We start from the raw sequence: 12,206 nt of genomic DNA, 5'->3' as shown, positions 1-12,206 counted from the left end.
ATAAAATATCTTTTACTGGTCTTAGCTCACAGTCAGCGGCTCGTCTTGGTCCAGTCCATGCAGGCAGGCCGGCACCGGACATTAGAGAGGAATTTCTTGGAGTTACAGGAGAGAAAACTCTTTGAGTATTTCATCGTTGTTGCACTCCACAAGACGAAGGCTGGAGTCCCGTATCTGCCAGAAGTCACTCAGCAGTTTCCTTTAAAGGTAGGAACACTAGGACAGAGGCTGTCACTAATAAGATAACTAATAGTTTCCTCTTAATGAGCACATGCTGTTTCAAGGCTAATATTAACCACATTCTATATTTAATCATTTTTATTTATGTTAAAATTCATTATGAACTGTCCTTTTTTGCTGATCTTGTACTGTTTGTAGCAATTGTCTAAGTGTGAGTGATGGTCCTCCACCATTGATAGATCTGATTGCTCTGTTGAACTATTGTTTCCATGCACAGAAAGGCGGATATGTAGAAAAAACAGCAACGAAATGACAGAAGAACTTATTTTTAGTCTTGGAAACTTAGAATGACAAAAACTAGAATACAAGCAGATGTTTGCTGTGGAGCTGTTTCTTTGTTTGGAGTGGAAACCACAGCAAATGCTGCCAATATCTTTGATACAGAACTTACCCACAAACTATGGAATATTGTACATATTTCTTTTAATGGTTTTGCTTTTATATGGATAAGATTATTTCATTAAATAAATCTTCAGTCTAAAGTATACAACGTCTTCCCCACTTCAAACCCTCCCATATTTGCCAAGTTTGTAACAGATGCAGCTTTAAATTCAGTTTTGGTCATAAAGTTATAAAGTAGCTAAAACCAAACATTTATAGGTGTTTTTCTCCATAAACAATAAACTGCATCCACTGCTGCCCAGTGTAAAGATCCTCTAGGAAAGATTTATTGTCCTTCACAGCCAAAAGCAAATTTCTTAAGCATCTTAATAAAGTTTTAAGACATTTCTTTCAGGTAGCATATCAGGAAAAGCTAGAATTTCATTGAGTTATTACATTTCAAATCATCGGGGGTTTAAACAGATAGATTGGTCAAACACATTTTTATTTGAATGCAAATGAGGATTATTTTAAAATGTTTTTTGTACCTACAAGATTTCTTGCTCACTTTCCTAATTTGTTCTGTACATGTCAAGCATTGATTAAAGAACAGAATGCTCAAACTTAGATTGTTAGTTAGTTAGTTAGTTAGTTAGTTAGTTAGTTAGTTAGTTAGTTAGTTAGTTAGTTAGTTAGTTAGTTAGTTAGTTAGTTAGTTAGTTAGTTAGTTAGTTAGTTAGTTAGTTAGTTAGTTAGTTAGTTAGTTAGTTAGATGATTGTATCCATCCCACGATGGGGAAATTCACTTTTTCTGTGGCAGCAAAAACAACATTCCTAAATAACAGCAAAAATGGACATTAAAAATGACATTCTCTTTATAAATAAACACAGCCACGAAAGTGGCGTATGATGCACTGCAAACGTGTCATAAAATTTTTTTTTTATATCCAAAAAAAAAATGTCACACTCTCAACTGTTCAGTTTCTAATAGTGATTCAAATGCTGTCACCTCACTGTCCAGCTTGAAAGGAGTTTTAAGTTCATGCGAGAGACTGAGGACCAGCTGAAGGTTATTCCACAGTTCTGCTTCCCTGATGCCAAAGACTGGGCGCCTGTCGACAACTTCCCCAGGTCAGTCCAAGCCTCAATGCTGCCAGGGGGCCAACAAGAGGTCTAACAAACAGGGACAGTGGAATTTCCCACTTGAATGATGAAAACTCAGGAATCTTTAGAGGATAATAGCCACCCAGCAGTGAAATGCCTTAAAGAAAATGACCTAACAGTTTGTCAGGACTGGTCTGTCATTAACTACTGGGGGGAGACAATGACAAATCCATGCTTTGAGAGATATCAGATTCAGCACTGAACACTGCCATTTGAACGTCACCTCTCTTTGTTTTCTGTTTAAAAAAGGGTTGTGTTGCTCAATCTATCTTCTCAGTTTTCCTTTTGTTCCAAGAAGGGGTGTTTAATAATTACCCAAAGCAGAACATTTGATGAATGAAAGGCTGTCCAAGTTCACCTTCACAGGGTCTGCCGACAGCACACCAAACAGGTTCTAAAATCTTCTGTGCTTCAAGGCAGAATTTTTTTTAATACTTGAAGTCCAAAAAGTGAGGCCCTTTGGTGACTGTTAAATTGCAAAGTATTTTACTTTATTCTATTTTAAATAACCTTTTTCCTTTATTTTCTCTTACTCTGTCTCTTTATTTCTTCTTTACAGTGAAACATTTTCTTTCGTCTTGACTGGTGAAGATGGAAGCAGGCGGTTTGGATACTGTCGTCGTTTGCTGGTGTGCTTTAAAAATATTACCACCTCTGATTCTTTCAATGTTTCTTCACCTGACTTTAAATACGAATTTGAGTAACTTTTCTGATCCTAGCAAAGCAATATATGGAAATTATATTCCTTCCTATTAATTTCTCTTTGCTGTTAACAGCCCAGCGGTAAGGGCCGAAGGCTCCCAGAGGTCTACTGTATCGTCAGTCGACTCGGATGCTTCGACCTCTTCTCAAAGGTAGGTGTGGCTACTTTCCCACAGACTTACATGCAAATCTATTACTTGCTTCTAAAATGTGTTATATTGCTTGGCGTTGTGCACCACTCTTACATGCTGCCTCGCCCTTGCTGAAAGTACCACCCTTTGCAGCTGCAGAACTCCCCCTTGGAGCCACCAGTCCTGGCTCCAAAACATCCCATTTGAAATGCAGCTGATGTGGTTTCAACTGTGGAACGGGTTCCCTGTAATGAACTTAAGATTTATCTACATTTTGAGCTTGTTTGCTGTTTGTTGCAGATGTAGGTTTTTAGCTCCATATATGATGGTAGGAATCCTTATTTATACCGACTCCTTGCTATGTTTGGTGTCTTAACTTTATTGCTGAAAGAGCATAGAAAACAACATTTCTAGAGGGATTAATCATTTTGTTAATCAGTAACAACATCCTCAACTTGTAAATGTGGACTATTGACTTAACCCACCCTAGTTGTGCTAAAGGCTTTTTCTTTTGTCTTTGTAATGGAGTTTTAACCTGAAGCTGGTTTCACTTATCCACTCCTGGAGCCAATAAATGCTGAGTGGACTTCAGCAGGTTTAACAGTTGTGTTACCATAGTCGTTAAGGGGCCAAAATGTATAGAGAGAACTGCAAAGCTCCTAAATATGGTGGAGAAACAAACCTGCTTGGTATTTAAAACTCTGTATTGGATTCATAAGAGCAGAGGAGGAGGCCTGAACTTATAGGAGACTAAAAAACTCAATGCCATTTGTTGATGTAAGTTGGCTATTGACAATGTCTTTGTATTCCATTTTAAATATTTTAGTCTAATTATCTATTATAACAATGGTGAACTTCTTTTTGAGGCTCATTGACGAGGCATGTAATCCACTCTCATTACCAAGAAAGTTGGCAAATTACCTCCAGGTTTTTTCAGTCGACTCCCTCCTGCTGATTGAAACATCATGGCTAATCCTACAATTATTTCATCTTAAGAACTGGCTTGCAGCCATGTGGAGAGATGCTGAAGTCATTCTGAATCATCTAAAAGAGACATAAACAGGAGATGCCATTGTGCTTGACCTGGATTTCGTGACTCATAGTTTACCAAAATCGTGATGCTGTGAATTAGGATGATTTTTTTTAATCAAATTTTTACGATAAATTCACCTTGTGTCTTTAAAACCTGCAGTTGCAGTTTAACCTGATTTATCTGCAGTTAGGGTTCATGTGAGGAACTAATCATTGAACGCTTTACTGATTCAAATAGAGGTTAATTAAAAAAACATCCACTTACCTACGTAGGTAGGTGGATGTTTTTTTAGGTAGGTGTAGGTAGGTAGGTAGGTAGGTAGGTGTAGGTAGGTAGGTAGGTAGGTAGGTAGGTGTAGGTAGGTAGGTAGGTAGGTAGGTAGGTAGGTAGGTGTAGGTAGGTAGGTAGGTAGGTAGGTAGGTGTAGGTAGGTAGGTAGGTAGGTAGGTAGGTGTAGGTAGGTAGGTAGGTGTAGGTAGGTAGGTAGGTAGGTAGGTAGGTAGGTGTAGGTAGGTAGGTAGGTAGGTAGGTAGGTGTAGGTAGGTAGGTAGGTAGGTAGGTAGGTGTAGGTAGGTAGGTAGGTGTAGGTAGGTAGGTAGGTACGTAGGTAGGTGTAGGTAGGTAGGTGTAGGTAGGTAGGTAGGTAGGTGTAGGTAGGTAGGTGTAGGTAGGTAGGTAGGTAGGTGTAGGTAGGTAGGTGTAGGTAGGTAGGTAGGTAGGTAGGTAGGTAGGTAGGTAGGTGTAGGTAGGTAGGTGTAGGTAGGTAGGTAGGTAGGTAGGTAGGTGTAGGTAGGTGTAGGTAGGTAGGTGTAGGTAGGTAGGTAGGTAGGTAGGTAGGTGTAGGTAGGTAGGTAGGTGTAGGTAGGTAGGTAGGTAGGTAGGTAGGTAGGTAGGTAGGTAGGTAGATGTAGGTAGGTAGGTAGGTAGCTACCTACCTACCTACATCTACCTACCCAACCCACCACCACTGACAGGTAGATTGTGGGCTCAGTTCCACCCCTGCCTGCTCATGGGCCAAAGTGCCCTTGGGCAAGAACCTTGCATCGCTCCTGGTGGTTATTGGCATGAGTGTTTGGCAGCAGAGTCTGCATCAGTAGCTCAATATGTGTGTGTATGGGTGAATGTGACTGTGTAGCACTTTGGGATTTATATATAATAAAAGACGGTGGATTACAAAACATATTAATTATTAGAAAAAATACTTAAAAAGGGTTATAACCATCACATTAATGAAACATATGTATTAATCCTATTTAGTTAGTTATAAAGTTACTTTTGTGCAGTTGATGTTATATTATTAATCAAATGAGTTATGTCGTTGTGCCGTAAATCTTCATCATTTGGAGTTCACCACAGAGTTCATTAGACAGTACTCCCTGAAGTGAATGACTATATAGGGAGCAGGGGAAGACACGTTACACGTGTCAGGTTTCTCAAACTTGGAGTTTGTCAGACAGACTAGTTTTAATTTTGAAGTTTTGAGCTGCTTTTAAGTAAAGTTAGAGGATTTCCAGGAAATATTCTTAGGAAATATAGTCGTCCTTTGAAAATAATGTGAAAACGCCAGCGTTTTTCCAAATATTTAATTAATTTATTTAAAAAATTTTTTTAAAACTGGATAGAGATTGATCATCTTGAAATCAATAACACTTACGATCATGTGTTAACCAAGTATCGCTATTAAATAGTATTTATTCGTGTTGTTTTGTGTGCGCCAATGCGGTGAGATTTAACCAGATTGGGCTTTTTGTTGTTGAGGAAGGAAGTCCACTGACAACCCAAATACCCCAAAGTTAATATCACCAGTATACACAATCCACTGTGGATGCTTATTCTCCAGATCCTGGATGAAGTGGAAAAAAGGAGGGCCATCTCTCCGGCTTTGGTGCAGCCTTTCATGAGGGGCATTATGGAGGCTCCCTTTCCTGCTCCGGGGAGAACCATATCAGTCAAAAACTTCCTACCTGGCTGCGGCACAGAGGTGAGCAGAAGCCCTGGGGTCTCCTTCCCAGGTTTAAACTCAAATGTGTTCTGAAAGCCATTTCTTCTGAGTTTCCACATCTTCTGACCCGCAGGTGATAGAACTGTGTCGACCCTCGGATTCGCGCCTGGAACATGTGGATTTTGAATGTCTCTTCTCTTCACTGAATCTCCGCCTCCTCCTCCGAATATTTGCCTCCCTGCTGCTGGAGCGCAGGGTCATCTTCACTGCTGACAAACTCAGGTTAATGTTGGAAGATGCCATTTGAGAAGAAAGCGTTTTTGAAACCTAAAGATCTGTCGCTGAGTTTGCTATATACATCCTGTTCAGAGTAGGTGAAGTCTTTGCAGTTTCTGCAATTCATTTAATGTAGAAAATATAACATGTATTGTTCCATAAAGACTAAAGCTCAGACTGAGATCTTATTATATTAAGTTATACTGAGTAAAAGAAGATCCTGACCAAGCGTGCGGGAAGGAATGCAGCCGTCTTATACACTCACTATGGGAACAGCCAGTTCTTTTCTGGAAAACTGTCACAGCCGCCAGAAAAGCGGCTCCAAAGGATAACTCCAGAACTGCCACATGTGCAGAACTGAGGTACTGCATCCACAGAATCCCTGATGTGTATAGGGTCTGTTTATTTGTCAGTATTGTTACTTTTCAGTTAATTCCCTGCAAGGACTAATTTGAAATTGTATATTGGGAAAAGTTCAGAGTTCCTCCACAAATTCTACCTTAAAAAAAACATTCAATGGATTTACTGTTATCAGAGGCTAAGCAGGAACTTTCGAAATGTGCTTCTCTGACACAATAATTTCAGTTTTTGTTTGTTTTTCATAAAAGGTATTCAAATACACTTTATACATCCCCAAAGGGGTTTTACAGTAAGTTCACATGTTCACAAAAGGTCAGTAAAGTTCTGGTGTGACGTTAAGCGGGAGGTTTTTGAATAAAAATAGCACCATCTTGTGGAAAAAAATCACACTTTTCTTTCAAAGCTTGAAGAAACTGGTTTTTGTAAAGATTTTCCTTTTTTTCCTGATGGTTCAGTGATTTCAGAATGAGTTTGTTCTTTTTTAACCCCTTCATGCCTGAATTTATTTCCAATTACACAAAAAAAATATCCTAATTGTTTATGCAATTGTGCACAATATATATTATTAGTGATGGTAGTATTACAAAATGTAATAAAAGATTATGGACTGAGCTCACACGAACAATATAGGTTTACTCTAAATCTTATATTAGACAATCCGATTTGATCAGAATCACTACTGTCAAGTCAATTAAAAATGTAACCAGTCTGACTCAGATAAATTCCTTGGTCGGGAGCGGAGCTAGAACATTTAATATGGGGGGTCGGGCAGAAGATTTAGGAAGAGTGCCCCCCCCCCCCCCCCCCCCCCCCATACCACCACCACTGAACTGGGTACTGAACAGTGCAGGTGAAGTTTCCCAGATGCACTTGGTCGTTTTTACATTATACTAAAATAAACCTACCATGTCTCAAATGGTAGTTTCCACTAGTTATTTCTTTTATTTTGAAAGGATTTTATAATGGTTTAGGTTGATGCGATCGACAACTCACCTTCAACAGATCGATCTGGTTGGATTATAGGGATATAAATGGATTCCTTTATTAATTCTATTTAAATTGTTACACCCCTACAGTGATCAGTCTACTGTTAAAGAAGAAAGAGTTGTGGAGAAGTTATACTTTAGTCGTTTTGGCATTAATTTGCTTGACTAATCTTCTGTTTTTGGTTAATTTGTCAGCATCACTTTAACATTTAAAAAACGTATTTATTGCCTCTGCATATGGTGAATAAGTATTTTAGGACCTATGATATGTTACAATGTTTTCATTGTAAATATTAGCCGCTAGCTAGCTTAGCCTTTTATATATATAGATATCCCTAGCTGCACTTATTTGCTTATTCTGATGTTACAATACATAGTATTCTATCAACCAGGCATTAGATTGGATGGTCCAAATCAACTCTTCTCCTTTTATCTGAGAGGAAAGCAAAACACAGATGGTTGATGGGTAATCCAGCTCCCTAAAGAAGTCCAGTTAAACTTATCTTGTGATGCTGCTAAAAGAACATTATGTTTCATCCAGTTTTTAAGGATTCAAAGATTCACAAGACTCTACTTTGCTAATTGGACTGGTTCTTTTTCTTTTTTCACAGCACTTTGTCTCAGTGCTGTCATGCAATTGTGGCTTTGCTCTACCCCTTCACCTGGCAGCACACATACATCCCCGTGCTGCCGGCCTCCATGTTGGACATCGTCTGCACGCCAACCCCCTTCATCGTCGGCCTCCTCTCCAGTTCTCTCCCTCGGCTCAAAGAGATGCCCGTTGAAGAAGTAAGAGCCTTTTTTTTTCCTTGTTTGCGCCTGTGGTGCCCTTGATTCTGGACACTTCCTGTGCGGAACAATGGCTTCAGGAAATGACATCACTTTCCCTGCTTTCAGGTCCTGGTCGTTGACCTTGGCAGCAGTCGCTTCCTACGTCAGGTGGTAGTTCTCTTGTTTTTAAAACAAATAAGCCACACGCTTCATTTACAGACTTAGATTTCAGGTGTATTTGACATGTTTATGACCCGTTGAACGCTATATTTGTGTTGCTAACGTTTTGTTTTTACAGCTGGATGATGAGGACTCCATTCTTCCTCACAAGCTGCAGGCGGCTCTGGAGCAGGTCCTGGAGAAGAGGAGGGAGCTGGCTAGCGAGAAGGGAGATCTGCTCAATGGTGATTCTTCTCCTTCATTAATACTACCTTCTGCATTTACCGGGCTTGGGACGGGCACAAGCAGGTCACTGGTTAGTGCCCTGTTGATGCTGCATTTATCTTTCTTTTCTCCTTTTGTCTATCTTACTGCCCGAGCATCCTTACACTTTTTTTGTTTTTTAATTTTTTTATTATTAGATTTTTTTGCTTGTGTCTGGTCTTGTGAGTTTTTTTGGGTCATTTTTACTTCTTTATTTAATAATACTTTAATTATTATTTTGTGGGCCATCCTGTTGGGGGGGGGGTCCTGGCCCTTGCCTACATCTAGTCTGGCGTTGTTTGATCTTGCCTAAAGTTTTTCTTCTTAAAGATGCTTTAGGACAGAAAAAGTACAAAAGTAAAAACTTTGAACATCAGGGCTTGCTTTTATGTTGTTCAGTTAAAACAAATCAATAAAGGTTGTATAATATAAAACACAAGCTTTTTATAAAACAAAATATTGCATAAGATCATAAAACGAGACCTTTCTGCAAAAATGTATGGTTGAAAGTTGATTTTTAAGTGTTCTGAATGTAAACTTCTAAAAGAAGTGAATTGCATTTTATTTTACTTCTGTCATATTTTTGGTATTTTTTCTTCTCCTCCTTCAGACTCCCTCAGCACTGTGGTGTCAGAGGCCTTTGTGCGGTTCTTCGTGGAGATGGTGGGTCACTATTCCCTCTTTATGAGCGGACCTGAGCGTGAGGACGAGTCCGTCTCCTCTGCCACCACACCCAGCCCCACTTCTTCCTCCCCCTCATCCTTTCAGCGGGAGGCCTTTCGTAAAGCGGTCACTTCCAAGAGCTTACGGCGCTTTCTGGAGGTTTTCATGGAGACTCAGATGTTTACCGGCTTCATGCAGGAGAGGGAGCTGCGCAGACAGGGCCTCAAAGGTACTGACATTGGAAGGCACTGAAGCAGATACCATTTCTGCACTCATAAATTTTTTTTTTACCTCAAATAAACATTTTGTGTGCACAACTTAATGTTTTCAGTATTTTGCACTGTGACAAAGCCTTGTCCAAGAAGTTACCAAAGAAAAAACCATCATGCTATGCACTCAATGATTCCTTCTTCAACTCCTACAACTAATTTGTGCACACAAAAGGCTAATTTGTGAGCAAAAAATAGATTATTTGTGCACAAAATGCTCTTGTATCCACAAAATACTATGTACTCAAACTGTTAATTTGGGCCAAAAAACTAATAAATGCTAATTTTTGCTAACAAAACACTAAATTGTTCCCACAAGATGCTAAAAATTGTTAATATGTGCTCACAAGATACTCTTTTGTGCACAATAAATGCAAATCTTTGCACACAAAATGTTAATTTATGCACATACAATACTAATTGGTGCCTATAAAATGCAATATTTTTGCCACTAATTAGTAATTTTTGCACATAAAATGATAATTTATTGCCACAAAATGTCATTTAATAGCTATAAGATGTGCTCACAAAATACAAATTTTTGTGTACACAAACTGCTAATTTGTGTACACAACATACTAATTTCTGCACATAAAATACTATTTTGTGCCCATAAAATGCCACATTTGTGCACACTCAACGCCAATTTGTGCCTACAAATTACTAACTTGTGGCCACAAAATGCAGATAAAGTACTCATTTGTGTACTCAAATACCACAATACTCAAATGTGCCCACAAAATGCTTATTTGTGTGCACAAAATAACCCATTTATTTATGTCCAGGGCTCAAAGGTACAAATTCCAAAATTATTTTTTCAAAGTTTTAGTTCATTTGTTTTGTTTGATGCACATGATGTATTTATTATTTAACATGTAGCATTCAAAGCTTTTATCCTGTCATCTTAATTTAGAGCTTTGCTTCGGAAATATTATACAAAAAACAGAAGTTTTTTGGTATACATGTGGTTGTAAATGCTTTTAAAATGGAAAAAAAGGAATGTTTGTTGCAGTTCTCTTCTTGCCTTTATAGAAGGTGGGATCTCTGAATAAAGAAGGCAATTGTTGGAATGAACTGAGCTCCAGTTAACCCTTGTGCTATCTTAGATGACCCCACCCTTACATTGACGTGTTCTCCCTACCATGACAAAGGTGGATAAAGGTGGAAAGATTTCATGAAATTCATGGACACCACTGAAGATCACAAATCATTGAAGAAAAAAGGTTCAGCACACTGTCTAGTGGGTCTAGATGACCCAATTCCCAACGGTAAAGTGTCTAGGATAGCACAAGGGTTACATGACATCATCGACTGGAGTTCACAGATGCATTAAGACCTCTGACCTTGTGTCCAGGGCTTTTTGAGATTCGAGCACAGGAATACTTGGATTCACTTCCTGGCAGCGAGCAAAGAGGAGTGAACAAGTTTCTTAAAGGCCTGGGTGAGGTTCACTTTAAAACTCTGGAATAATCCGATTAAAATCATATATGTCATATTTTATAATTAGAGGTACATTCTTTTGCTTTTTCCAGGAAACAAGATGAAGTTCCTTTCCAAGAAATGAGACTTGGATCATCATCCCAGGCAGGATGAAAGCGTGGAGGATGATGGGATGTGAACATTTAACATAAATATCTGGGGAGCCCAACCAACCATTTCATTAGATTTGTTATACCAACACGTGAAGATGTTATTGCAGACACCTCAGTCTCTACAGTGTATCACTGTACATCCCAGTGAAAAGGCTTTTCTGTCTCTAATAAACCAGATAATCCAGTGTCTTGCTAAACTTTCTATCAATTCCACCTTTTTCATGATGATGCTTTCATAGTGAACCTTCCTCCACAGGAGGCTTGTGAGTTAATGTATATTACTGTCTAGACAAAGTTAATCTCCTCCTTTTAATGAAAGGAGTGTCTTGTTTTATTCTAGTTGGAAGAAAAAAACTTTATTTAACAGAGTTTTAGAACAGGTTATTTGTAGTCCATGTGGGGTTATAAAGTATATGTAACACTGTTTGAAATATTTTATGTTATTTTTTATTTTCAACCTGAATACATGTCTCTTCCTCGGGTTTCAGGGGAGGTTATGTGACCAAAATGAAAGAAGGCGTGTAGCTTAAAATATTGTTTATCTACAGACATGAGTAAGGGTGCCTTAAAATGGATTTAAAGGCAGTAAAACGTTTTAAATAAAGTGATTTGAACATAAAAATGACTCCAACTCTTTATTTTTAATACATCATATTTAGGTCATATTGTGTAGAATAAAGTCAAGGGAGAGATTTAAAGCAACAACATTTCTATAAATGGTTTGGTGCAAAACAAAAAGTGCTAAATTTAATGTAGATTTTGTTGCAGATCACATAGAAAAGGTGTGTGTCTGGGATCAAAACCAGAGGCAAAAAACTTCAGAAAAATCTGCATTTGTTTTGCTTTTAGTAAGTGAATATAGACTTGAGACTGGGGTTTATTTATATTTTATTTAAGCCAGAGAGCCACAATCTAATGATAACAGTGCTGCATGTGGCTCCAGAACCTTTAGGTTACAGACCCCTGACCTAAGAAGACATCAACATTTACATCCTGATTCTAACTTTATTCATAGGCCTATTTAGAGAAATAAAGACTGCTTTTTTTAGTGCAACAATGTTGTATTTGACGTATTTTTATTCAAACTTGGCTTTCGATTGAAACAAAAAGGGAGAAAAAATGATGTTAAGTGATAAAAATGTCCTTGCAATACCCACATATTCCACTAGAGGTCTCTGGCGCTAAACGCATGCTCCTGTTGCTTAGTAGTCCAAACTTTCCGGTCACCTCTGAGCTTCCACCTCCCACACGTCACTGACTAGAGCAACAAGTCCAGTTTTAGTGCATCGCCTTTATCTGCAGGGGAGAACATACAAGTTTGAGGGAAAACACAA

The 12,206-nt window shown here is 38.6% G+C and overlaps 1 protein-coding gene across 3 annotated transcripts in view; it reads left to right on the top strand.

The window, feature by feature from the left end:
* Positions 1-11,494, top strand: part of LOC101167452 (DENN domain-containing protein 2A) — a 45,638-nt gene extending 34,144 nt beyond the window's left edge. For all 3 annotated transcript variants that reach the window (XM_020703849.1, XM_011475899.3, XM_020703848.2), the window contains 12 exons: positions 26-207; positions 1,583-1,692; positions 2,285-2,354; positions 2,502-2,579; positions 5,431-5,571; positions 5,666-5,814; positions 7,766-7,943; positions 8,052-8,093; positions 8,224-8,329; positions 8,959-9,240; positions 10,635-10,721; positions 10,813-11,494. In XM_020703849.1, coding sequence (XP_020559508.1) covers positions 26-207; positions 1,583-1,692; positions 2,285-2,354; positions 2,502-2,579; positions 5,431-5,571; positions 5,666-5,814; positions 7,766-7,943; positions 8,052-8,093; positions 8,224-8,329; positions 8,959-9,240; positions 10,635-10,721; positions 10,813-10,844 — 1,457 coding nt within the window. In that variant the 3' untranslated portion in view covers positions 10,845-11,494. The remainder of the gene's footprint in view (positions 1-25; positions 208-1,582; positions 1,693-2,284; positions 2,355-2,501; positions 2,580-5,430; positions 5,572-5,665; positions 5,815-7,765; positions 7,944-8,051; positions 8,094-8,223; positions 8,330-8,958; positions 9,241-10,634; positions 10,722-10,812) is intronic.
* Positions 11,495-12,206: the final 712 nt, after the last annotated feature.

Source organism: Oryzias latipes, chromosome 6 (genome assembly GCF_002234675.1).
Source record: "Oryzias latipes chromosome 6, ASM223467v1".
In the NCBI taxonomy this organism is placed as follows: Eukaryota; Metazoa; Chordata; class Actinopteri; order Beloniformes; family Adrianichthyidae; genus Oryzias; species Oryzias latipes.
Note: the sequence above shows the minus strand (reverse complement) of the source record. Positions and strands in the feature narration are given on the sequence as shown.